This window comes from Puntigrus tetrazona, chromosome 12, assembly GCF_018831695.1.
Source record: "Puntigrus tetrazona isolate hp1 chromosome 12, ASM1883169v1, whole genome shotgun sequence".
Classification (NCBI taxonomy): Eukaryota; Metazoa; Chordata; class Actinopteri; order Cypriniformes; family Cyprinidae; genus Puntigrus; species Puntigrus tetrazona.
The window spans coordinates 5,477,357-5,505,185 of record NC_056710.1 but is presented as its reverse complement, the minus strand read 5'-3'; the positions used below and the strand labels follow the sequence as shown (position 1 = coordinate 5,505,185).

The window sequence follows — 27,829 nt, the reverse complement described above, 5'->3', positions numbered from 1 at the left end:
AACAATTTTTGATTTAGTATTGTCTTTGCAGTATTAGATATTAGTTGTTGGATCCTTAAAACCTCTAATAGGGGTGTGTACAATTGATTCAGCGCATGTCATCAAAAATAAAAACAAAAAACTTCAGCCTAACAAAGTTGGCAACTGTCATATTGGTCTTTAAATCATTGTTAATGTACATAATGATACCCTAAATGACAAATAAATTGTACAAAATTACAAATCTCCTGTGTTCATATTAAATGTCTGTACAATTAGCACAAACTTTTAACCAACATTCTTTAAAAAATTGTTTTGCACAAAAGAAACCATACAGGTATTTCACAATCAAAATAATAGATTGTGGTTGTCAGCAGGTGTCAGTGTAGATGTGTTTAGCTCACATTTGCTGTGGTGTTTTTGTACAGTTGAGCTCATGGATGGATAAACCCTGTCAAACGTTTAACGGCTACAAATAATCAAGTCATTCTGCTGCAGGTCTCCGTTAATGCTGTGAGCACATGTTTTATCATCTTTATTATTTAGTTGTTCTTTATGTGACTAGTTTCAGGCAGCTCTGCATGAAACCATAAAGTACATTTACTAGTTAACGTTAGCTTAGCAGACGTTAACCGTTCCAGTGAGTGATAATGTATTATGTATCTATCCACAAAAAAAGGTGTATATGATTTTGTGTCACAGTTAAACTGTCAAATGTAAGTGCTAACTTTTTAAACACGTATGTTTGTATGTTTTATCCCTAGGGTCGAGCTAGTGCTAGCTGCTAGTGCTAATGCTAACTAAACATTTCACGAGCCGTCAAATTCATCGTCTGAAAATAAATGTGTAACGTATAAAGGTTTCATACTGTAAAACACGATTTCGGTAGTGTTTCATTTTAGTTTACCTGTAGTATTAGAGCTAACTCACTTCTTGAGTTTAAAGCAACAAGTTTGTGTTGATGCTAATGTTTGTGTATGCTAATGTTGTATAGCCTGGTTCAAAAACTGGAATACAAACACGTTTTTAAAATGAAAAATAATATTATATTAGCTTACTTAAGTGTATCTCAAAAAAGCTAGCTACCTAAATATCAGTTTTGGCGTCCTACCCATAGAAACAGTATCGTGATTTACTATGGTACAGTAATGGTAAAACTACAGCACTACTTTACGTGCTTCATCGAAAATACCTTGATGCTCTTTAGCATGTGTGGGCACATGCAGCATTTTGGATATCGTACTGTTTTGTTTTTTTTGTACGCTTAACGTGAATGCTTTTTGAACAATATACTACTTGTATTGTGTCAACATTTTCATAGAATAAATACTGTAATTTAAAAAGCATTGTTACTGATGAGACATTTTTTTATGCGATGATTCTATCTAGTTTTCAAGTCGGCATGAAATGGACGTTGCTGTGATCTTGTCCTCCATGTTGTGACTGCAGTAAGAATTTAAAGGGATAGTTTACCCAGAAATGAAAGTTTTGTTATTAATTAATCACCCTCATGTGGTTCTAAACCTTTAAGGCCTTTTTTTCATCTTTGGAACACAAGTAAAGATATTTTTGAAGAATACTGATAGCTCTCTGACCCTCCCATAGACAGCAAGGATCCTAACACAAGGATCAGAAATGTATAAAGTACATTGTTAAAATAATCCATGTGACATCAGTGCTTCAGCTGTAATTTTACAAAGCTACAAGAATACGTTTTGTGCGCAAGAAAAAGTGCTCTATTTTCGCTCACTAATTTTGTACTTAATATACTAAAATAAAATTCTTAAGATAAACTTAAGATCATCTAAGTGTACTCAACTGTTCTATTTTGAAACAAAATGAATATGAACTAAAATGTGCTTTTAAAATACTCTCTTGAGTATTTTATCTCCACACTTGAAACTATTTTTCATACACTAGTACGCTCAAGTGTGCTAAATACATTTAGAGTAACTTACCCAACACTGGATGTCACATGGATTACTCATCCAAAAAAAAAAAACAACTTTGTTCAACAATTTGTCTCCTCCGCATCATCCTATAACATCATTTTGGAGAGTTTCACATAGGTTACATAAAGAAAGCTGTTCTGTTTTGCAACCATACACAGATATACACATATATTGTTTGCGCATGTGAGACTATCCAAAATAGCATTATATGGTGATGTGGAGGATTTTGTTTTCTTTGTGCACAAAAAGTATTTTCGTAGCTTTGGAAAAATACGGCTGAAGCACTGATGTCAGATAGATTATTTTAACCATGTGCTCGATACGCTTCCTTTCCATGATCGTATTAGGATCCTTGCTGTCTATGGGAGTGTCAGAGAGCTCAGTATTCATCAAAAAAAACTTATGATTAAATTCCATATTTGAAATAGCCAAAGAAATTTTACAACTGTGTCATAAATGTTGTTTCTTCTGCTTAAACAGTGTTATGAAAAGTACATTTTTAGGCTAGATCAGTCAGTGCCCAAGCTTCTCAGAATGTGGACTATTTCTATAGCAACCTGGACTTACTTAACTGATTAGTGATTGTCTCTTTCATTCAGAAGGCAGGGCTTCCTGAGATTGAGTGGCCAAATTGAGCATTGCATTTTACCTCATTCAAAACTATATGAGTGACACGTCACAGATTCTATAGTATTCTGTTAGAATAGCTTAGAATAGGTTTTTCTGCTTTGTGTGATGTTCATTGTGACCACTACAGTCCTGTTTAGCCATATGTTAGCAGATGCCTTTTTTAAAGATATATAAATGTTCTCAAAATCACATGACTGATGGATTTTATGTCATAAAGTGTCCACTTCTTTTTAGCGAGTGGTCAAAATGGCAGTTTAATATTGTCATTTCAATATGGCTCCAGGAGTAAATCATTCAGAATAAATAAATAAATCAGTATTTAAAAAAAACAAATGTGGAATCAATTACCAAAAATGTAATGCCTTTTTAAGAGGAATGAATGTCTGAAGAACAAATAATGATGATATGTATACATTATATATATATATATATATATATATATATATATATATATATATATATATATATATACACACACACACACACATATATATATATATAATATAATGTAATATTAATATTATATTATGTTAGATTATATATTAGGGATTAAGCGAAATGAAAATTCTTAAGCACATTTCATTGTGGCACACAGTTTTCATATCATTCTTGAAGTTACATCTTCTTCTATTCATTCAGAGCCAGGTATGGCGCTGTGGATTCAGGCACAGCAGCTGCAGGGGGATGCCCTGCATCAGATGCAGTCTCTCTATGGGCAGCACTTCCCCATCGAGGTGCGCCACTACCTGGCACAGTGGCTGGAAGCTCAGCTGTGGTGAGCTTTTTTGCTCCACTAGCATCTCATATCTGCAATAAAGGCTGTTTGCTATTACAGCATGGCATAAAATGGTCTGAAGAGTGTTTATCATGTGCAGGGATGCCATCGACCTGGAGAACCAGCAAGACGAGTTTAAAGCAAAGCGTCTGCTGGATGGTCTGATCCAGGAGCTGCAGAGGAAGGCAGAGCATCAGATGGGTGAAGATGGTTTCCTGCTGAAAATTAAACTGGGCCATTATGCAACGCAGCTGAAGGTAAGAAAAAAAATCTAATCAGTCAAAATAACCTGAAATGCTCTTAACACTGAAAATTGGTGCTGATGGTAATGTTTATGCTAATGTTGTATATTCAGCTTTAAATCTGTTCACACCCATGATGATCCTGTTTTTTGTAGAGTTCGTATGACCCCTGCCCTCTGGAGCTTGTGCGGTGTGTTAAACACATCCTGTACACTGAGCAAAGACTTGTACAGGAAGCATCCAACGTAAGTTACACTTGCAGCTTCTTTGGTTGTTTATTTAGACTGAGGATGTCATGATTGAATTTTGATCAAGTGATATCTTGTCTGTTTGTGGCAAACAGACCAGCAGCCCAGGGTCAGGTCCAGTTGATGGCACCCCTCAGAGATATCAGCAGATCAACCAGACATTTGAGGAGCTACGTGTTATGACTCAGGACACTGAGAACGACCTTCGCAAGCTGCAGCACAGTCAAGAATACTTCATCATTCAGTACCAGGAGAGCTTAAGGATACAGGGTATGAATATATACTTAGTCTGATTCTGATTGCCTGGAAAGCCAATCAACAGAACCTTGTCAAAATATGACAGACCTTTGATGTCTACAAAAAAGAAAATAACATGTTTTTGGTGACTCAGCAAGTAATAGCAGTATAATGGCTAAATTAATTTAATGATGCATTAACACACATTTAATTTAATGAGTCACATGTTGATCCTGTAGCCACTCTGGAGTGCGAAAATGTTGCAGTATGATGCATATTGATTAGCAAGTTACTTCTGTTTCCCAAAATTGTGCTGACATGTTTGCACTTCTGTTGTTGGAACAGTGTTGGTTCAGCATTATGGGACTGTCATTAATGGTGTGACACAGAGGTGGTGGAGTAAGAATACTGCTAATTATTCAATTCAAGATCATAATTAATATAACACCATTAAAGTTAATTTACACAGAAACAGAACATTATATCTTAGTTTTTAACATTTATATGCAGAATGTACTTGAGGGTAAACTTTGCTCTGTCAGGCTATATGTGTGGTTTAGTCATTCAGTACATCATAATTTTTACAGAATGCTTGTGTAACAAATATGGGATCAACCATACAGCTTTTGAGTTGCTGTGAATTAGGGCTGGGCGGTATGACGGTATATATCGTTACCGCGGAATGAAATGTGTACCGTAAAAGATTTTTTTATTCCGTGTATACCGCGAAATGTAAATAAGTGGGCGTGGCCAACATACGCGCAGCAAGCGTGAGGCTGAGACCGGTCAAACCGCTGAATGCAAGACTGAAGGATACGCTGGGAGGTTGTGAAACATGGAAAAGGAGAAACGAACAGAGAACTCGTCATTAAAAGAGGTGCAACGTCTGTTGTGTGGACTTGGTTCGGGTTTGCAAAATCTGATAATTGAGCAGAAAAAACGTGATTTGCTAACTGTGTCATGCTAATGTACTCCTAGCAGCGTAGCACAAGCAATCTGTTTTACCACCTTAAAAAAACACCCACCACAAAGCTAAAAGATGCAAGCAAGCGGCCCCGTAAGCCAAAAGAAAAATTTACCTCAGGTTTAAACCACTTTGTCTTTTACCAAAGCCGTGCCGTATGGAAAAAGCTCAAAACGATGGAAAGAAATAACCCATGCAATTACGATGCTTATTTGCAAAGACATGTCCACCAGTTTACACTGTGGAAAAGAAGGGTTTTCGAGACCTAATCAAAACCCTTGATCCGCGCTATGTAATGCCGAGCCGCAAGCACTTTAGCAAAGTTGCGTTGCCAACAACGTACAGAGAATGCCGACTGAGAATTGAACAGGAGCTCAGTAATGTTGAATACTTTTATTACTTTTAATGTTGAATACTTTTACAAATTTTTTTTTACTTCATATTTTCAACAAGAAGTGATCACTTTCAATTTTTTCATAAAAGAATTGTAATTGTTTATATTTTGTATTTTTGAAGGAAAAAACTGTTTGATATTTCCTTAAAGTGTTTACATATTTATATTTTCATATTTAAGTTTTCTTTTCCTGTTATTTACTTGAGATATATTTTATATCTGTGAGATGTTACTTTAGAAAAATTTGTCCACATCATATTTTGTTTACTATATTTATAAGGTTAAAAATAAAATACAAAATGATCAAATAAGATCAAGTCCTTTTCTTTTCTTAAATATTCAAACTTATTTATTATATAAGGCCCTTTTGTACATTTTTTGGAAAAACTACCCATTTAAAAAACTATATCGTGAAAGATATCGTTACCGTGAAATAAAATTTCTCATACCGTGAAATAAAATTTTGGTCATACCGCCCAGCCCTACTGTGAATGTTCATTGGCTTCTTGGTTTTGCTAAAGCTAAAACATTGAACGTTGTTAGTACTTTCAATCAATTATGAGTTGGCTAACAAAGCATTTGGGAAACGCATGTCTGATTGGTGTGCATTTTAATGTTCAATGTGGGGAAAAAAATCATCTTTTTAAAGTCAAATCACAGTGCGCCAGTTTTGAACATTTTGAACTCAAGCAAAATGAGTCATTCTGAAATAAATGGCAAAAACATGCCAAATTTTGCTTATTAGTAATGAGTCATTGAACTGTGTTTTTAATTAATTCAAGTTTTCTCTTTGTTGTATAGCTCAGTTGAGTAGTTTGACCAGCATTCCTCCAGCTGAGCGTGTTCAGAGAGAATCGGGTCTGCAGAGCAGGAAGTCCACTCTAGAGGCCTGGCTCACACGAGAGGCCAACACATTACAAAAATACAGACAGGTACACCAAATCCACATGATACACAATTTGTTTTTCCTTATGACAATGAGAAACCAGTAACAAACATTTTGTGGAAACCAGAAGCAATATTTTCCATCATATTCTCCAATGGTTAAATAATTTAATGTGTGTTTGTGCACAGGAATTGGCAGAGAAGCATCAGAGGACTCTAGCTCTGTTGAGGAAACAGCAAACCGTGATCGTAGATGATGAACTGATTCAGTGGAAGAGACGACAGCAGCTCGCAGGCAATGGAGGACCATCAGAGGGAGGATTGGACATACTGCAAGCTTGGTACTGATGCACAGCATACACACAGGGCATGGCCACTTTCCATAACCTTCCATAACCTTCAACAATTAATATGATTTACCTTGGCAAGAACTCTAAGGCCTGTTTCAAACCATACATAAAAGGCAGCTTAAATGGTTTCTATCAACTACATAACAAGGTGGAAATCTGTATAGTTTCTGATTAAAAAGTTGCAGCTGAATGTAAGATTCTCAGCTTTTCTGAGATATTTTGTCTCATTTGGATATTCATGGGCTCTGTAGCATATGTGATTACGTCATCACATTTTAACAACATTGATTTTTCAATAGCATCCAATGCATTTTGTTTCTCTCAGCCAAACAGGAACAATTACTGACACTTAGTCCAACCCCCATGTCCCACATTCAGATAAAAAAACACTTTTTGTTGGTCTTTTAGCATGTTTTTGTTGGAAGATTTAGCAAGCGCACAATGAAAGTAAAGTGTGTCAGGCGTGCATGAAAACAAAAAATAACATGAGAGAACTCTCTGAAAAAGCACAGAAAAACGCACAACAGAGTACTTTGACATAATTCATGTTTCAGAAGACAAATTGTAAAATAAATGTCACTATTGTTTTGACTGTGACTTTTCTTTTGTATTTTATAAAAACTGTTTGCATTTCTTTTTCTTAATACGTCTGTATAAGTAAATTAAATAGACCATAGACCTGTTTTTCACTGAAAAGTGGCTATAACAATATGGCTATAACTTGGCTAATACCTGCTTGGGGAATGTTATATGAAAACCAAAATTTATTAGGAAAGTTTAAAATGCCCAGATTCAATGTTTGTAATGAAAAAAAATCTATTTGCGTTTACAGTAAAAACACCCAGTTGTTGCTTGATTTTTTTCCTTACAATTCTGGAAATTTATTCTTAAAAAACAACAGAAGCAAAATTGGGGAATTTAAGGTAGCTAGACTTAAACTTATCAAGGTCTTAAAAAAAGAGAAAAGAGCAGGAGTGAAAATTTTCTAGGTCTTTAATGGTTAATAAAATGAAATTTAACATTCTAAATACAACCTGACCGATATGGTTGATTATCATTATTAGGGACTAAAAAAAAGGCAGATATTGACATATCAATTGATATTCTTTATGTGTATATTGTAGTATAGTACCAGACAAAAGTTTGGACGCACTTCCTATGTGTATATATTGATTACAGTATATACATAAATAGAATGTACATACACACACACACATAAACACATGTTTAGAAATGGTAACTGAAATGTGGTGATCAAACACTTTTAATGACGCAACAAAAACATGTAATGGAGGTAATGATAAATAAAATTAATACGCAGAACGCGAGAATTCGTATTTAAGCACGATTAAATTGGTCTTTTTCCAATTTAATATTCATCATTTCCAATGATGTGCCGCAGATGCGCAGATTAGCTTTAGCATCTGCTATTAAAAATTAACTATCAATTCATTATATTATTATGCAAAACTTAGGTTTAGGTGAAGTTTAAACTCATCCGCGCATCTCTACACTACAATGACCTGAAGGTATATCTGTTCTGGTAAAGAAATTTCTAATTGGTGCCACATCGGCTGCATATTCACAGATAGCGATATATCGGTGCATAGTGGCTGCTATAATGAGGAAAACGATATATCGACCTGGCACTTATTCTACATACATGTATAAATGCTAGCAAAATGCTACCTTTACAGATCTTTATTGGAAGTGTTTTTCATGCTTGGTCAATTAACAGTAATCAATTATTCCACATACACCTGTGGAACAGTCACGGTCTATTTATACAAGGCAGGAAACTAAGGTCAAGACCTTGCAAATGCCTTGGTGAATAAGTGGGGCTAATCAGGTTCAGGAGGATGCACTGTAGTACTTAAAGCACATGGTTGCCACACAACATATTGACCACCAATTTAAAAAGTGATAGACGTGTAACATATGTCTTATGCAAGCTGCAAGTTGCAAATGTCTTATGCAACTTGCAACTTCTGTTGATTGTACAGTACATTCATAAAATAAAGTTTTTGTTTTATGAATGCAGGTGTGAGAAGTTGGCGGATATGATCTGGCAAAACAGACAGCAGATTCGCAGAGTTGAACACCTGACACAGCAGCTGCCCATTCCCGGACCCACAGAGGAACTGCTCACTGAACTAAACGCTACTATCACAGACATCATTTCGGCACTCGTCACCAGGTGTGCACTTAGTCATTGCCATCATTGGTTACTATTGTTTCATTCAGAGAAGAGAGATTTTTAGCAGTTTCTTTGCTTCTGGTCTCTCTGCAGCACATTTATAATTGAGAAACAGCCTCCTCAAGTGCTGAAGACTCAAACCAAATTTTCGGCAACGGTTCGCTTGCTGGTCGGAGGGAAACTCAATGTCCACATGAATCCTCCACAGGTTAAAGCCACCATCATCAGCGAACAGCAGGCCAAGGCCTTGCTAAAGAATGAAAACACCCGCAAGTAAGGTTACAAAACACTGCTTTCATATAAACCCTCACTCTGCCCTACTCAAATAAGACTGAGACAGCAGCAACTCATTTTTCTACAGAAAGTACAGAAATAAAAAACAAGCAACTGACATGTTGGACACATCTGGCTTTGAATAAAACATAAAACATGGAAGAGACTTTTTACTTTTACTTTTTACTTTATTTTATAACACTAGGGACCTTTGCTCCCTGTGTCAAGAACAGAAGGCACCTCTTATAATCAAGGTTTGAAATGAACGTTTTCAGTCACCAGACAATTCGGCAACTAAGTTAAGGGGAAAAGTACAAAATGTAAAATTGTTATGCATTCAGGACCTTCAGGGCTTAAAGTTCTGCTGCACCATGTCGGATGATATCACTTTCGTGTCAATGACTTTGTTTATCGATGGAATGAGAGGAGCACAGCTTTCACTCACAATTGAACTAACATTACATAACAAAATTGTTTGCTCTTGTGTACATGAGATGCGCATAGTAGGCTATCCAATTACAGACTTGCCTCCTGATTAAAGGAGAAGCGCAATGTGTTGAAAAAGCTGTGAGGCGCAATGGTCTAAGATGTTCATATAGCTCATATTTATATTGAAGACCTAATTAAAACGCACTGGACCTTTTCAACAGCTCAGAGTAATCATGTCATGTTATTGTCAAGTGCATTAAGTAATTAATAGGTGGGCACCTGAAAAAGTGCAGGTCTATATAATTGTTGACATTGGTGTTTATGATGTACTTGATGTTTTGCAGTGATTCATGTACATCACCACAAAGACCTGTAGCTTTTGTTGCTGCATGTGTTTTTGAATGACAGTAAAAAGTGACATGCCTGTTTTTCCTCTATTTACACTGAAGTGACAGTAGCGGAGAGATTCTGAACAACAACTGTGTGATGGAGTACCACCAAACCACTGGCACCCTGAGCGCACACTTCAGGACCATGGTAAATTGTGCCTAAATGTTCACCTTTTTTTTTTAATCCAACAGAGAGAAAGTTTGTTAATCATTCATGGCCTAGTGAGTGTTTTTATATATATATATATATATATATATATATATATATATATATATATATATATATATATATATAATTTTTTTTAATTTTATGTATGTTATTTGATTTGGAATGACTGACTTTACCTCTTGTTTGTAGTCTCTGAAACGTATAAAGAGGTCAGACCGCCGTGGGGCAGAGTCAGTGACTGAAGAGAAGTTTACGGTTCTGTTTGAGTCTCAGTTCAGTGTGGGAGGCAATGAACTTGTGTTTCACGTAAAGGTGAAGCATTACACTTAAACACAAATCTTCTCAAAGTCATTCCCATTTGCTGTGTTTTATTTTTGGCAAATTTGTGCTTTATTGCTTCTTTCTTTTATTCAGACATTATCCCTGCCTGTTGTGGTCATCGTTCATGGGAGTCAAGACAATAATGCTACAGCGACAGTACTGTGGGATAATGCTTTCTCTGAGCCAGTTAGTGAACACATCATTTACATATTTTTGGCATATTTTAACAAAATGCACTGTTCTCAGCTTGTAGATCAAATGCATTTATAATGTTGTTTTGAGGCGACTTCATTTATTTAATCAATCACTTTTTTTAATATAATGCTTTTAACAATACAAATTGTATCAAAGCATTGAACAGTATCAAATAGGAGAATATAATGATAGGGATGTATAATGACAAGATTGAACAGTTTGTTATTAAATGCAGAGACGGTCTCTGTAATCAAATCATCGATAATCACTAGAAATTAAGTGCCCTAACTAAGTAAGCCAGAGGCGACAGTGGCAATGAACCGAAACCCTATGCGTGATAGAATGAAGAAAAAAAAACCTTGGGAGAAACCAGGCTCACTTGGGGCCAGTTCTTCTCTGGCCGAATGCCTAGCCCTTAATTTCCAGTTCAATTTTAAACGCAGCTAGGTCAGATTGTGCAATGGATCTATAGTGTGTGTGTGTGTGTGTGTGCACGTCTGGTTCCTGTAATCTGTCCGATTATCTAGGTGTTTTGGTCTCCGAAGAATGTCATCTCTGGGTGCTGATCCACCATCTGATCTGGATACGAACTGAGAAACAGAATAAGAAAGACTAATATTAGCGTAGATGCTATTCTTTTTACAATGTAAATGAGTAAATTGTGTTTTATGAGTTTTCTTGGTTCTGGCTGATCTAATTAATGCAAAAGGATATTCCACCCGCATTCGATTTTGGTATTTTAGGTAATATCAAATGGCCAAAGAATTGAGGACGTGCAGGACTATAATGTGATAAGAGCTTGCTTTAAGAATTGAGTAGCTAAACCATTCAGGGATTTATAAGTAATAACAAGATTTTCAAATCTGTCCAATGTTTGATAGGGAGCCAATGCAGTTTTCAATCAATCAATCAATCATTTTTATTTATATAGCGCTTTTAACAACACAGGTTGCATCAAAGCACAAACAGTTTTGACAGAACCGTGTGAATATGATCATACTTCCTAGTTCTAGTAAGGACTCTAGCTGCGTTTTGGATCAGCTGAAGTTTATCAAGTTTGCAGAACAACCACTCAATAAAGCATTACAATAATCTAACCTCAAGGTCATAAACGCATGAATTAACATTTCTGGATTTGATGTTGAAAGCATAGTTTAGAATTTGGATATATTGTTGAGATGGAGAGATTGGTATCAAACAGCACACCTAGGTTCCTAAGTGATTATTACATTTTTAGGTCCAATAATTAGCACTTTAGTTTTTTCAGAATTTAGCGTTAAGAAGTTTTTTTTTTTGATTATGCATTCTGTGAGTTTCTCAATTTGGTGTGTATCACTGGGCCGCGAAGAAATATAGAGCTGAGTATCATCAGCATAGCAGTGAAAGCTTACACCATGTCTCCTGATAATACCTCCCAGAGGTAACATGAAAAGTGTGAAAAGTAACGCCTCAGTCTCATTTATTGTCTTCACTATTGTTGCTTGACTGAAATTGGAGTATGTGTCACTCCCGTAACAGGTTCCAGAATGTTTAAATTATTTTTACGCAACCAAATTGCAACAATGTCCTGAATTTGTTTTTGTGCTTGCATTGTTCTACAACATTCACAGAAGTTATATAGTAATGAAGTAATGCTAATTAGGTTACACATGATTTTTCCTTAGGGTCGTGTGCCGTTTGTGGTACCTGATAAAGTCCTTTGGCCACAGCTGTGTGAGGCTTTAAACATGAAATATAAATCGGAGGTTCAGAGTGATAGAGGCCTGTCAGAAGACAATCTGGTATTCCTCGCTCAGAAAGCCTTCAGCAGTTCCAGCAACAACCCTGAGGACTACTGCAACATGACCATCACCTGGTCTCAGTTTAATAGGGTAACAATCAGTATTACCTAAAGATAAACTTCTTTCAGTTGTTTCTTTTTAGTGGTTGGCAAATCAACCTGAACATCATTCTGGCATTGTGAGACTCTAAAAGAGGATGTTGCTACACACAAATAAAGAAGAGATTAACTTAAAAGAATTGCATTTTAGAGGCATGCATTAAATACTAGACATGTAATATGTGACCCTGGACCACAAAACCATAAGTCATAAGTAGAACAGGTATAAGAACTTCATTTGGTCAGGGTTTTTTTGCACCCTCAGATTCTAGATTTTTATCTCAGCCAAATCTTTTCCTACCCTACATCATACATCAATGGAAAGCGTATTTATTCAGCTTCCATATAATGTATAAATCTCAATTTTAAAACAAGTGAACTCTTATGACTGGTTTTGTGGTCCATGGTCTCAAAATTTAGTACAGGATGTTTGGGAGTGTATAATTACACCATATGCTATAAAATAAACAGAATATGTCGTGCAAATGTGTCTTCTCAAGTGTGCAGCAACTGATCCTATATACATTGTCTCCCTTGAGAGCCATTTTTTTCTGAAAACATCCAGTAATGTACACTAAGAAAAGTGACTGAACATTTGAATTGACTTTGACATATTCAGTCTCAGTATCTGGTCTTTGGTGTTCTTGTGTTGACAGGAGAGTTTGCCGGGCAGGAACTTCACATTCTGGCAGTGGTTTGATGGTGTCATTGAGCTTATGAAGAAACACCTGAAGTCTCACTGGAATGATGGGTAAAGACTAATTCAGCAAACTTTACGCTCTAATAAGAGTGTATTTAGTAAAATGTTTTTTTTTGCAGAGCTATTCTGGGTTTCCTGAACAAGCAGCAAGCTCAGGACATGTTGATGTCCAAACCAAACGGTACATTCCTTCTGCGCTTCAGCGACTCTGAGATTGGAGGCATCACCATTGCATGGGTGGCAGAAAACCCGAATAAAGCAGGTAAGAAACACAGTAAATGGTTAGAGAAGACAACACTGAGATGGGTTCAACCAAAGGTGCATCTAAATGCGTAAAATTAACTCATATTCTGAGTTTTTGTGTTTCATTGTGCAGGAGAACGAATGGTGTGGAACCTGATGCCCTTCACTACTAAAGATTTTTCCATCCGCTCTCTCGCTGATCGGATCAGTGATCTGAACCATCTGCTCTTTCTCTATCCCAACCAGCCCAAAGAGGAAGTCTTCTCCCGTTACTGCACACCTCCAAACTGTATGCATGCTATCTCCTACAGACAGAAATGTCATCAAATGACTTAGCATTATGTATCCCAACTTTCAGGGATGCAAACGTCAGTGAAAATGTTTTTAGAATTCAGTGTAGGTCATTTGTGCAATTGCTATCACATACATGTCAGTTGAGCTTATGAAAGCAAAGGCCAGTCAGTTTTTTAATTTAGTCAGAATCAACTTATAACCACTCATAACATGATTTTGTTTAGTTTAAGCTCATCAGCTGGGTTCTGCATGCTCCTTTTCCCTCTCATTTCATTATGAACTTTAATAATTGACAGCGTCAATGTTTAAAGAGTTAATCTCAAAACGTGTTTTTGTTCAGTACAAGCTTAATAACACGTACGCATGCTTACTGTGGGTCTTGTGGATTAAAGTGTTAAAGGAAATTTTAATGGATGTGATTTTGTTTTTTCAGCAAAAGCAGTCGGGGATGGATATGTAAAACCAGAGATCAAGCAGGTGGTGAAGGTTGAGTGAGTATTGTTCTCTTCTCTTAATTTATTATACAAAGAGTCAAAAACTCGTCCAAATGATTAGCATCATTAATTACAACGTTTAATCAGGTCCCGAATTTCGACACAGATTGCACATAGGCTATATTGCATAGTTTTTCTCATTCCCATAGCTTTCAATTTTTAAAAAGATTGATATTCACTCATTGATTCAATAGCCTATAGTATGTAGGTTTGGTGAGTAAATAAATCCACTAGCCCGAATCCGATAGCAACATTTGCTCATGTTGTTTTCCTTTCTTTCTTCCCCATTACACAGCTGCTGTTTTAGCCATTAAAATAATTCAGTTTTGTTTATAATTTGGTTCTATTTATAAAGTGATTCTATATATTTTTGTTTTTTTTATTAAGTTAATAGTCACTAATAATAATAGATTATTTAAATTTAGTCAATTTATAATAATTTGAACAGATTTTTATTCGTATGTAAAATAAGGGAACATTACATGAATATTGTCTTAAAAGTCAAAAAATGTGTGACACTGATTTCAGTGATTTCATGTGTTAGATTCACAAATTATGTTAGATTGCAATATACCACAAACATTACAAATTCATATCAACTGACTACAGATGACCTGCATAATTGTTTTTTTCTTTTCCAGGTTTTCTTCACCCAATCCTGAACCATCTCCTGGGAATTCCTTCATGGAGCATGCAGCATCACCCAGTGTCAGTCAACACCATAACTTCACAATCTATCCATCAATGTAAGTTCTGAGGAATAACTTGTATGTGATTATTTTTTTCACAATGCTATTACTGTTTATCTCTGCAATAACAAACCCAGTGCATGACTGGCGTATGTGTATGTGTGTGCATCTGAAGGAATGACTCCATGTTAGACACGGAGGGCGAATTTGATCTGGATGAGACCATGGACATGGCCCGACAGGTGGAGGAATTCCTGCGTCAACCTATGGAAACTCAGTGGAGTGGACAACAGTCATGACCTTTAACCTTTTGATCTCTTATGAGAACTACACAAAAACTCAATGGTTCCATTCCATATTTTTATCTTAACAAATGTGAAATGTTATGTTTTTGGACGCGTTAATTGCCTTTGCATTATATATATAGTCTGATGTAGAATTTCCCATCATTAGCCACCGAAGAACAATAGATAGTGATACACTTAAATTTGGCTGCATATGAGTGGCTACATTACTGGCCCAGTAAAGAGCTTGCCAATTGCAATCTTTAAGTCCAGTCACACAGTTGGCTAACTGAAGACTTCGATTGAGCTCTGATTGAGCTTTCAGTTCTTGAGTCTTCTTGGTTTTCCCACCTTGAAATGCTTTACAGCTACATTCAGGGTTGCCAGGACTGCGAAAACATAACCAGCATAAAATGTAGCCCAGTTGCATTTTTTCCACCATTTCCACCTTCTCCAATGAAATTGCATTCATATACATACAGAATTTCCTGTTGTATAATTGATTCTATTGGTTTTCCAGTGTGTTTAATTGTCTACCAAACTGCCAGTCCTGGCTATCCCAGTTGAGATTAGTGAGAGATTATTTCTCTCCAACTTAAGTTACAGCATCCCTTAGCATTGAAAATATAATAAATTTAGCACATCAATATCCATGCGTTCCAAGACATTCACACTTTGAGATATTAGCTAATGAAATTTGCTGGGTGATTATTATTATTGTTTTCTTAACTTGGGATTTGAATTTTAAATCTTTTTGGGAGCACTTCCTCTATCAAACGGTTACAGAACTTAGTTTTTAGTTGTGTTGCCCCCTATGGGTGGAATTTGACACAATTTGTCTTGATTTCTTAGGATTGTTTATCTGAACCAAATTACATTTTCAACAAACTATTTCTAACAAACTATTCTTTCAATACTCTTTTTATTTTATGTTTAGCTTTTTGGTTAAGGTTGAAGAGTGTATATTTTTTTAGTTCAAATATTCTTTCCTTCCCTTCATGATGGGCAGAGACACCGTTATCTATTAGTAAGTAATTCCACCAAAAGTGCGAACACTGTGACTCTGTATAGATTTGTAAATATCACTCTGCCACCAACCCCATATAGCAACATTTGCTCAGCCAATGGCTTGGGTAAACAGCATCTTCTCTCATATTATGGTGGATCTATATGTGTTTTATCTTAAAATGTGACAATCAGTTGAAAACAGTACATTGGCCTTTTCTGATTAACTGACTCCCTCCTACCCCAGATACCTATTTTTCCCTCAGCCATTCTTCCTGTGCCTTAAACAGCTAAGGTTTGTCCAGTAAAAACACCAAAGTCTGTTGTTAGCCTTCAAATCTTTTGCTTACTTTTAAATCCTCTCAGATATTGTATATATTTATCTGAAATTCAGACACTTCTTTCTCACATCTTTCTCCCAGTAAATATCTCTTTTAACGGTAATCAGTGCACTTGAGAACCAAAATTGGATACCAGGAGTTATTTGGGAAGTTTATTTTTCTTACCCTATTGGCAAATTCTGCTTTTAAACAGTTTAAACCCTTTTGCATGTATAAAAATGGATTTTATAGATGTCAAAGCAAGTGTCTTTTAAAGGGCCAAAAAAAAAAAAAACTAATGTAAAAGTTAATGTTAGTCAAGATAAAGTCACTCCCCTCAAGAAAAGATCTCAGGAAAATACACATCAAAGAGATGTTTAATAGTACCTATGCAGACACAGAATTTTATATAGAAAAATAACAAACATCTATATATATATATATATATATTAAGAAATGGTTATAATTAAAATAGTGCTATCTATAAATATACTGTTGCAGATAAATTGAGCTTGAATTGTCTTTAGAGCAACTGTAACATGGTTTTAATGTGTTCCTAATGTGATGGCTTGGCTTTAGTGTCTGTCTTATTGTTTTCTGTAAAATCTATTTTTTTGAATATTTGTACTTTTTCCTATTGTTAGAAATAACATTATATTATGTTCTATATGTAAGGGATAAATTTCAGCCTGTCATAATAACTTAACATAGGGATGAACAGGACCTGGGGAAAAAGAGATTGTCCTGGAATTTTTTATTTTTATTTTTGGACTGTAATGATTGGCTAGCTGTATGCTAACGCTTTTATTACATGGCTGCCTAACAAATAAAATTATAAATACATGGTTATGAGCTTTTGTGTTATTGTATTTTGAAGAGAGGGTGGAAAAATGGCGAACAGGTGTTACACATCAGTCGTTTTGATTACAAAGTTGTCATGGACAGTGATCATTATTCAGAAATATTTGACCACCATAACCATCTACAAGACCAGTCATGTTCAAGCATTTGTCAGAGCTGTGAAATAATGATAATTAACATAAACTGGTTCTTCTGGCAAGTGTGATAACGTTTAAAGATTGAATTTGCTTGTTGGACATCATGGACATCTTCCATCAGTAGTTCAAACGTAAATTTATGAAGCGACATGAACACTTTTTGTATGAAAACAAACAAAAATAATGACTTTTGAAAATGTTAGTGGATATAGCATATAGTGTTGTGGAGAGGACATTGGAGCAGGCATGGGAAATGCTTGAAGTTTATGACATTTATGCACTTTGGGTAGAGGCCTGCTGTATCTTAAATGATGTGATCGTGGATGCCGAAGAGACAAATTTAGACTTCTGTACATGCAAACAATGCTGTATGTGGGGCAGAAGAGAGAAACAAAACGTCAGCAAAACTTTATAGCACTGGCACTAGCAGACCGTCTGTTTTTAAAAAAATAGGCACGTACACACAGAAATGATACAGCGTGAGCAGTTATTTTCTATTATATACAGAACATGAAAAGTTTATTCATTCTGAATCTTTATTAAACATTAATTCGATCAATTATTATTATTATTTATTTTTAATTTTTTTAATCTACTAATCTTATCACAGGAGAAAGTGGTTCTCGCACACGGCCAAGTTTTATGTCCTACTTCTCCATCATCTGTCTCCAGCCTTTCATCCCCCTCTGAGGACCCCATATAGGATGTCTTTATCCTCCATTCTTCACCTTTTTGGGGTGACCCTATGCAGATCACTTCTCTCATATGTCTGACGAGTCACAGAAGAAAGGTGAAACCACTGCTGCATCCCTGGAGAATGAGGAAACGAGGACAGGTGGAGTCACAGATGGTCTGCCCCCAGTTACCTCATTCATCAAAGAGTAACACTTCCAGGTAGCAACAGTGCTTTCATCCCCCTCTGTGCTGACTATTTTGGGGCATCTCAAGTCCTGCATAGGCAAATGGACAGTTCACTACACGTCAATTTAATCTTGACCTTTGCATTTCATGTTTGTATTTGTGCATAATGTCACTTCCTTAGTATCTGCTCTTCTCTAATTAACCATTACGTTATGTATTTAGAAACACATAATTAGGTTGAATGTAAATGGCTTTTTGGTTTGGTTTTGTCCACTTTTAACATATGTTGTAACTCTTAGTGTGTTTAGCTTTATAGCACCTGCTATGATGAGCCTTCTGTTGCTATACGTATGTACTATATAGTATTGCAGTGAGAAATGTCCTTACTTCATTAGCTGGATTGTGTAAATTAAGGAATTATGGTGAAGAAAAGCACACTACGTCGTGGACTACCGTAGCCTATATCAACTGAAGACGAACAATAGATGGCGCGATTGTTTCTACCTTTTCACAAAAGAAGAAGAAGAAGTTGTTTTCAATGTTTGGTTTCGGTTTTCAATAATGACAAGTCCATCAAAATGAGGCAGACCCATCAGCGTTATTTGTGGACAATTTTACCATGTTTTGTTGCACTGTTGGCTGTGACCATTACATGTGGTGAGTTTATGCAACATATTCTCCGATTTCTCTATAGTCATCATTGTTGATAACTTTGTCCGTGACAAACCATTATGAAAAAAGTAACATAATTATAATTTATAAGCTTTCGTCATGGTATAATTTCGATTGAAGTAGGCAACTAAATAGCTAAGTATATGTCAAAGTATGTAACGTTACACAGTATCTAGCTGTCAAACAAAAAACAAATTGTGCCAGAATAGCGACCATCTAGCTTTGTGTGTAAGAATCCTTATATACTGTCTAAATTCTATTTATAAAATCGTTTAGAATTTTTACATAGTTTTATGCGTTTTATCATTCTTTTCGAATTGTGTTGTTAAATGTGTTACTGGCGCCCTCTTCCGTTTAGCTCCTGTCACCGCTGTCAGTGCGCTCTTATTCCTGTGTGTCTGCTGTGTGGCTCTTCTATGGATGATAAAGATCAAGGATCGCTCCGTATCGAGTCTTTTGGCTCAGTATGTGGCAGTGAAAGCAGTGTGCTGGCTGGGGAAACGCCAGAGAAACAGACTAGAGGCAGACACGAGGGACATTCATCGCGTTCAAGAGGAGACTCTGCTAAAGCGTCTACAGAAACACTCCGACACAGTTTACGGCAAACAGTACGAGTTCACATCAATTAAAGGTGATGGAATAATAATAATAATAATAATAATAATAATAATAATAATAATAATAATAATAATAACGTATTATTATTATTATAAAGCACAGCACACTGTTATATATCAGCTCACTAGGGATAGGCATAATTATCCATAGGTATGAAAAGGTATTAAAAATTAGTTAATCACATTTACAAAATGCTATGTCAGAACTGGTAACAAGCTTGTCTATTTATGTTCTTTAAGCTATTTTTTGTCAGGGTTAAAACAGGGTTGATTGGTTGAGCTTAATTTATATATTTAAGACAAGATTTATTTAAAATGAGATTTAAAAAAAAAGAAGGTATTATTATTGTACTGTAGAAAGGGTCATAAGTGTGTGTTATTTCTTAGGTTTCACAATCATCAGAATTTTGACATCGTATGATTTTAATTGTTTGGATACAGTAAAGTTCAAAACCTCCTAGGTATTTTTTATGTTAAATAGTTCAACCTCTCTAAAGAATAAAGTATGTGTGCCTTTATTTGTTATTCTAATTGCAATATTAAAGAATCAACAAAACATTTTCAACTATTTTATATGTATTTTTTGTTTACGTTTAAATTAATTATATTTTTTTCTTACTAATTTCATCAAGATTGCTCATTTAAAAACAAAAACAAACAAAACACAGGTTTAACATTTACCATTTTTTTCTTAAAATTTGCTCTGCATTGGACTTTTGCCAAAAGGCTTTGTTTATTTATTTTTTTATCAGTTTAAGCTCCATACCCAGTAATGACGAAGCAAAAATGAGATTTGTGATAGCTTTACAAATGTAGTAATTTTTTTATACGGTTAGTTGCTATTAGTTGCTTATTAGAAGGCAGATTGATAGAATATTTATTTAATATTAAATTTAATTACTAATTTAATAGTTTTTTTTCCACCCAAATTTTTGAAGGGTCTGTCAGCACATAGGATATAGTTAATTTTTTTCATTTAACATTTAATAGAGTCATATGTGTATAGGATACAGAAAATGTATATTGTTGTGTGCAGTGTATTTGCGTTTGCTTCTATGAAAAGGAAATAACCAGTGAGGTGTGCTACCATATTTTTATGAAATGTATGACAGTTGTCATTGTATCATTTCAGATGTAGAAACATTTCAACAGCGCCATCCGATCACGGATTACGACCATTATGAAAAGTTTGTGGAGCGTGTGGCTAAAGGAGAGCAGAATGTTTTAATATCGGAAAAGCCTCTTATTCTGGCAATGACATCAGGAACATCTGGGTCCAGCCGTATGCTTTTGAGCACCAAAGACACCAATACAGAATTCTTCCTACAGGTCACAGCTCATACACAGCTGTACAAAGTACAAAGAAATGTCTGCATTACTTATGGCACCGAACACTTAATAGCTAAATTTCCTCAAGAAAATAATTTCTCAAACCCTCTCCCTGTATTTCTGTTGGCCAAGTGCGTTATTCGATATGATTTGCTGTACAAAAGGCTGGGGAAAGATATGTATAAAGTACAAAGTCAGATTCCGTAATGCTTGTTTACAAGTAATAGGTCAATACAAACCAAATAGCAACAAGTGACATGAATATCAAACTAATTTAACACATATTTTGGTCAATGAAAGTAATATAAAATATAATTTAGCAGGTAGCAACGAATCCAATAGATTGTCAAGACTATGTTTTTTAAAGGTCTCGAGAGGAAACCATCTATTATTTCTGTGCATTTTCTGGCAGGGGGTGACAGTTTGTCTAGATGCCATGAGACAAGCCTTTCCAGCTACCGGCTGTCTCCAGCAAACCCTGAAGCTCTTTTACTCACCCATTTTTCGTCAGAGTGAGGCAGGTATTCCTATCGGCCCTAACTCCTCAACACCTGCCTCTTCTAAACACATGCTGCATCTGTACACCACGCCAGCACCCGTCTATCAGGTAGGTGGGAGATTAATATGAATTTAGCTTGATATTATGATAATAGTGCTACATGCTGATGGAAATAACTCAGCTCTTCTAGCAGGTGTCAAAGCACATTACCACAAATGAGCCCCCAGGAATACTGTTGTTGTGTAAATGAATGGCTAAAATTCATGACACGTGTTCTGTTTTTAGTTGAAAACAGTGTTGCTTGATGCTTTTCTGATATTTGAAAACAAACGAAGTTCCATTAAAGAGAATTTTAATGCATTTTATTTTATATATGTTAGAACTTAGGCAAAAGACAGTGTGTTTTAAACATAGTTTGTAAATGAAATCGCCCCTTATACCCTCAAATAGGGCACTATTTGAGGGGACGGTCATCTTAAGCGGTGTCTGAAACCATAGTGGACGTTCTCATGTCCACTCATTCAAACTCTCGCTGCACCACAAAAACGAATGAACAACCCGATGTACATTCAAAGGCTAGAAAATCCCCACAATGCAGTGGGAGTGTCGCGCGGCGAATGAATTCCCGTGTTTTGCCAAAAGATGGCGCCCGCGGCTGAATCCTCTATCCATTCATTTTACAAAGCACTCGTCCACGGCGTAACACAGCGTAATACAACGTCGTTACAAATACATATTTTTTTTGTGATAGAATTTAACATAAACCCTTTAATCTTATCATTGGAGCTTTCTTTTTCAAATGATTTTGAAGCGGCAAGCAATCTATGCAAAATCGGCAGTCCAAAAGTGTAAAATGTCTTTTTTATCTTTTCTTTTTCTTTTTTTTTTAATCTATAGCATATATTTAAAAAAAATAAAATTACAAACATGATTCTTGTATAGAAAATAGTCAAGGTTTTAGTCAAGGTTTAATTAATTTAAATCCGTGAAATATTAAAATTGTTTCATTGTTTTAACATATTTATAGGCTAAATAATTATTAATTAATAGATTTTAATAGGTCATAAACTAAATATCCAAAGCAGGTCAAACAGTATTATTTATTGCAGTAAAACTTACCCCACTTGTCCTGTGTTAACCACTCCATTGCCAAAAAAACATCTTGGTTACAATTTCATCTGTCATTTAGTATTTACTGATATAATGTTATTTTCAGAGGTTTTATTTACTTTTTATCTGTATCAACTTTGACAGATGATCTTAGAACGTTGGAAACAGAAAATGCAGTTTTTGCTCCAAATGAACAGCAATGTAAAAAGTCTCATGTCTTAGATAATGTTTGGTTATTATGATTGAATATGCTATTACTTCAATCTAAGTCAAGTATAAGTCATGCAACTCAAGTCCACAATCCTGTTGCGAATGCACTGGAAGTCAACTTGTTTAAAAGAGCCTAAACTAATAATTTGTTTACCAAAGATCTGATTAGAACACTAATTAATAGAATGTAAAAGACACTGCTGGATTTGTCTGTAGGTGCTGAATGAGAGAGATGCGTTATATCTCCATCTGCTGTATGGGCTGAAGGACCACAATCTTGGCATGCTGGAATCCAACTTCTGCTCTACCGTCTTTTATGCCTTCAGAGCCCTTCAGGTACTGTACAGTGCGTTCCAAAAATCTGAGATCTTAGAAACTGAGAAAATGCTTCTGTTTATGTCTGTATACCTTATGCTGTAAGGTAAACGGGGATAAATAATTAGCTTATTTGATTAGTGACCAAGGCATAATGCTCAATTCATTTTAAACCATTTGTTTGCCCCCACTCTGTACATGTTAAAATTAATAAATACTGTTTTTTTCAAACAAATTTGGAAACAAGCTGCATGTTACTTTTGAAAATGCTTGTTGCCCCACTTCCAGATTTGTCTGATTATATTTTTTATAACTGACACTGAATAGAACAGAAAGATCCCAAGTACCAATCTGTCTGTCTGCATTCAGGAACATTGGAAAGATCTTGTAGTGGATGTGGAAGTGGGCATGATCAGCTCCAGACTGAACCTGAAGGCTGATGTGCGCTGTGCCCTAGAGAAAGTGATGAAGCCGGATCCAGAGAGAGCTGCTGAGCTCACAGCCCAGTTTGAAAAGGGCTTTGAGGGAATCGCACTCAGGATATGGCCCCAACTACACCTGGTTCTGACAGTGGACTCAGGCTCCAACCAGATTTATGGGGAGATGTTACGGCAGCACTACTGTAAAGGTGTCCCGTTCTACTCCCCTTTCTACGCTGCCACTGAAGGTGTGTTTGTATATGGATGCATGTGTGTACATTTCTGAACTGGATGGTGATATTTTAAATAAGTAATACATCATAGGTTTTTGGGTTACAGTATTCTTTTCCAAGAGCTGGGTTGGAAAGGTTATGTTGCAGATTACAGAATGCATAAAAAAGTTTGAAGGTGTACTACTGGTCAGAAGTTTGACATAATTATAATATTTCTGATATCTTCGAAATAAGCCTTGCACTATCCTCTGGTGTGTTTCCCAAAAGCTAATACTAGTTCTGTTATTACCGGCAAAGGTCAATGGAACTATAAATGCTTTTTGGAAACTCTCCCCAGCACAATAACTGTAAATGGGCCATGTACCTACATAAAGTATAGTTCACACGCATACATTAGTAGTATATAATGGTTTATGTTCATGTTTCAGGCCTGATAGGTGTGAACCTGTGGCCTCAGCAGGAGAGCAGACAATATCTGCTGAGTCCTCGCTCCATGTTCTATGAGTTTATACCAGTGGGGGATCTGGATTCGGCGCGGCCCAAAACTCTCCTAATGGAGCAACTCCAGGAAGGACATAACTATGAGTTGCTGGTCACCAATGCTTCAGGATTGTTCAGGTCAGGTACATGATCCTGCTTCTACACATTTAACCTGTTAACATAGACATTAAGGTGCACATTTTTATAATTCATGTATCAAAAAACATTTTGTAACGTTTTGATGTATAATTTTCATGGTAATGTAATGTCTGAATTTAAAATAATTAAAAAAATAAATAAATAATTAAAATAGAGAAAAAGACAACGAAGAAGACGTTTTTGTGACAAAAGTCTGAACTCTTTTCTCAAATGAATCTATTACCTTTCCTACATAATTTTCTAACAATAAAGCAGTAAATATTTATTTAAAAGTCATAGACCTTTCCAACGATATTTAGTTTGTCATGATTAGATGACGTAAACTTAGGGGGCCCACAGAGGGGCCGGGATTATAGTTAACAGGTTAATATAAAGTTCTGCCATGAAACATTAGATGGCTCAGGCCGATATGTCCTAACTCTGTAAGGTCTCATATAATCACAACATCATCAGCCAATGAGCTTGCTGCTTGACATTCAAATATTTGGCCAATGTTTGCTGTAGCTGTTTGTTGTACACTTCAGAAACCCTCCATCTTCCACAGCACCACCTGTATAGGTATGTTGTAGGTAATTTCATATATTTTTCACACGTGCAGCAGCAGAATGTCTTACATGTTAACAGCAGCATCCATAGAAAATGTATTCCAATATGATCAAATATGTTAATGTAATGTAATGTAATGTATAGTATATTAACTTTCTAACCTTTCAGAGAGTTGTCATGACAGAACTGGGTTTTCTTTAAATTGGCTTTTGGACTGGCAATAGGTAGAACAGGACAAATTTTGGTCTGCTGACCTGTATTTAATTTCTTAAAACATGATTATTATTGTATAAGAAAAAAAAACAAGTTGTTAAATTGGCAAATAGGTAAACTGATGTAGTGGACATTCTCTAAACACTATCTTTTGTGTTTTTCAGGTATCGCATTGGAGATGTTGTGAAAGTAGTTGGATTTCATAACCAGTGTCCAAAAGTGAAGTTTGAGTATAGGTACACATTTGTATTGTTAATTGTTGCATTTTTTAGATGTTGTAATTACAATTTCTTGTTAACTATTTAATATATCTTCATTTTTCAGAAATGTCAAATTTGTCAATGCCTAAATAAATTGTCTGCAGTAGCAATGGCAAGATTGTGAACTTGGAATGCATGAACTCGATAATGTTTGTTTGTGTTAGATTCTGACTGATGCAATATTATTCTGTTCGCCCTTGCAGCACTACATGTTTCTACAGTCATTACACTTTCTTACTAATTGATATACTGATTTTTTTTGCCTAATTCTAAAAAGGATGATACCTTTTTTGATACCAGAGAAACACTGATCAGTCATCTTTTCTGTGCAATGGTTTGTTTGACATGTGTGTTCAGGCTTGGGCAGATGTTGAGCGTGCGTGGTGAGAAAGTGTCTGAAACACTGTTTTTGGGGGCTCTTAAGAGGGCAGTGACACAGTGGCCAGGAGCCAAATTAATAGACTACAGCTGCGTTGAGAGCGGAGTTTTAGGTAATGTTTGTCTTTTTGTTTTAGGGTCATTACAATTGAAACTATATAGCAATTTGCAAATATTTCAGCTGTCATTTCAGTATATGCATGACTGGTGTGATAGAATTGCAACAGTCTGTCTGTGTAAACATCATTATAATGTAAGATGTATTGAATCTTAAATGTGAACTGAACTGTCCTAGGGTTGATGTTTTATGTAATACTGAAAGGGGGAAAAAATAATTTAATTTGTTGTTTGTGTTTGCTCTAGGCAGTGCATCTGGAATAGCTCAACCACATTATCTTGTGTTTGTTGAGCTAAAGGGTGTGAGGAACCTCTCAGAGGAACAAAGATACAAGGTCTGAACATCCATTTAATAACTTTGAAGAAAATCTTTTTAACTGCTTATTATATTCCTGATTATTTTTTAAATCCAACAGCTAGATCACTGCCTCCAGGAGGACTCTGATATCTACCGATCCTTCAGGATAAAGGGCAGCATTGGACCCATGAGAGTTCAGCTCGTTCGTGATGGAACATTTCAAGAACTGAAAGATCGCTTGATGGCCTTCTCCAGTACTTCGTCCAACACCTTCAAAATGCAGCGTGTTATACGCAGGAGAGAGTTTGCAGACTTTCTACTGCAGAGGGCTTTTTCCTGAGCATTTCAAATAGATATGAAAGAAGCAACGTTTTTGGCAATGCCAAAATATTTTCTGCTATCCTAGTTTTACATGCAGAGATAATAGATGGTTCCTTTAAAAAGTGTTACAAAGTGGTTCAATCTCATTTCTAAAACAGTTTTTTGTTTGAGCATTCAGACCAGCCAAAACATAGCAACATGAGTTTAGGATGGGACTATTAGTTTGTCACCAATGAAAGTCACAAAGATTGTTTGTAAAACAGGTTTTTGCTGCTAGAAAGATGGTTCTTGATCCTAGTCTTGGGCTGCGTTTCCCAAAAGTTTAATTTGATCATACAGTCATCATTTGATCATTTGATTGGTTTCAATGGGTCTACATCGATATACTTAAGCTTACAATGCTTTTGGGAAACATAGCCCTGGAGGATCCCAGTACTGCATATTTTGGATGTGTTCCTTATTTATCTATTATAAATAAGGGTGGTCATGACCTTCCACCTGTTTTAAACACCTTAGTCTTATTCAAATTAATGTGACACCCTATCAAATGAGCAAACATCTAAGCAGGTAAGCCAGCATGCAACTATTATATAAAACAGAAATGAAGGTACTTACAGTGTGGACAGGTCAGTCTTTATAATAAGAAAAGGCAGACTTGACAGTGTCTAATGTGAATCAGTGTTCTGTTTTTGACTGATGTACTTACCATTTCTACTTTTCCTATTTCCTCCCAACTGATGGGTACATTTCTATTATCACCTTATACCTGGTAGATAGCATTCTGAGCTTGAACGTCTGTATATATTTTATGTTAGATTGAGTCAGGGACAGCATTGGATTGCCATTTGCTTTACTGTGGAATCACAGAGAAGGATAGCCCAGCTCACCAGATGTTGGACAGAGGTACAGGTACTTTCGTCATTCTTTTCAGGCTGATACTGATACCTTTCTGATTGTCCAAGAAATGACTGAACATTTTATAGCGGGCAGCAAACAGAGAACATAGCAAATTTTTTACACTGTGTAATGCTGTGGAGAAGTCTTGCTTTAAGTGTGTATGGTTATTAAATAAAATATGCATAATGACTCTGATCACAGAAATTGCTTTGTTCTTCTTTATTTGTGAAATGTGAACAAAAAATGTAATTCCTTAGTCCCAAGAAAAACAAAAGCGCCTAGCTATTATATGCATTCGGCAAAATGCTTAGCTTTATCTGTAGGTGGTTAAAACCTTAAACCTAAATAAGGTTATAATAA

General features: G+C 35.7%; 2 protein-coding genes across 3 annotated transcripts; both read left to right on the top strand.

The window, feature by feature from the left end:
• The first annotated feature begins 356 nt into the window (after nucleotides 1-356).
• On the top strand, nucleotides 357-17,386 carry stat5b (signal transducer and activator of transcription 5b). Of its 2 annotated transcripts, none has more exons than XM_043253798.1 (19): nucleotides 357-492; nucleotides 3,201-3,336; nucleotides 3,437-3,593; nucleotides 3,734-3,823; nucleotides 3,922-4,096; nucleotides 6,223-6,353; nucleotides 6,496-6,647; nucleotides 8,698-8,853; nucleotides 8,947-9,126; nucleotides 10,005-10,092; nucleotides 10,303-10,425; nucleotides 10,528-10,620; nucleotides 12,294-12,500; nucleotides 13,165-13,259; nucleotides 13,328-13,470; nucleotides 13,585-13,740; nucleotides 14,179-14,236; nucleotides 14,881-14,985; nucleotides 15,104-17,386. In XM_043253798.1, exons 2-19 carry the CDS (start codon nucleotides 3,209-3,211, stop codon nucleotides 15,225-15,227), a joined length of 2,361 nt encoding a protein of 786 aa, XP_043109733.1. In that variant the 5' UTR covers nucleotides 357-492; nucleotides 3,201-3,208; the 3' UTR covers nucleotides 15,228-17,386. The 2 variants fall into 2 exon arrangements, with proteins under 2 accessions (XP_043109733.1, XP_043109732.1); XM_043253797.1 differs by having other exon boundaries at nucleotides 10,002-10,092.
• Nucleotides 17,387-18,905: 1,519 nt separating this feature from the next.
• ghdc (GH3 domain containing) lies at nucleotides 18,906-27,664 on the top strand. Its single transcript, XM_043254413.1, has 11 exons — nucleotides 18,906-19,053; nucleotides 19,427-19,699; nucleotides 20,818-21,014; nucleotides 21,427-21,621; nucleotides 23,050-23,169; nucleotides 23,518-23,815; nucleotides 24,229-24,418; nucleotides 25,363-25,434; nucleotides 25,816-25,949; nucleotides 26,200-26,288; nucleotides 26,370-27,664. Exons 1-11 carry the CDS (start codon nucleotides 18,975-18,977, stop codon nucleotides 26,589-26,591), a joined length of 1,869 nt encoding a protein of 622 aa, XP_043110348.1. The 5' UTR covers nucleotides 18,906-18,974; the 3' UTR covers nucleotides 26,592-27,664.
• The last annotated feature ends 165 nt before the right edge of the window (nucleotides 27,665-27,829 follow it).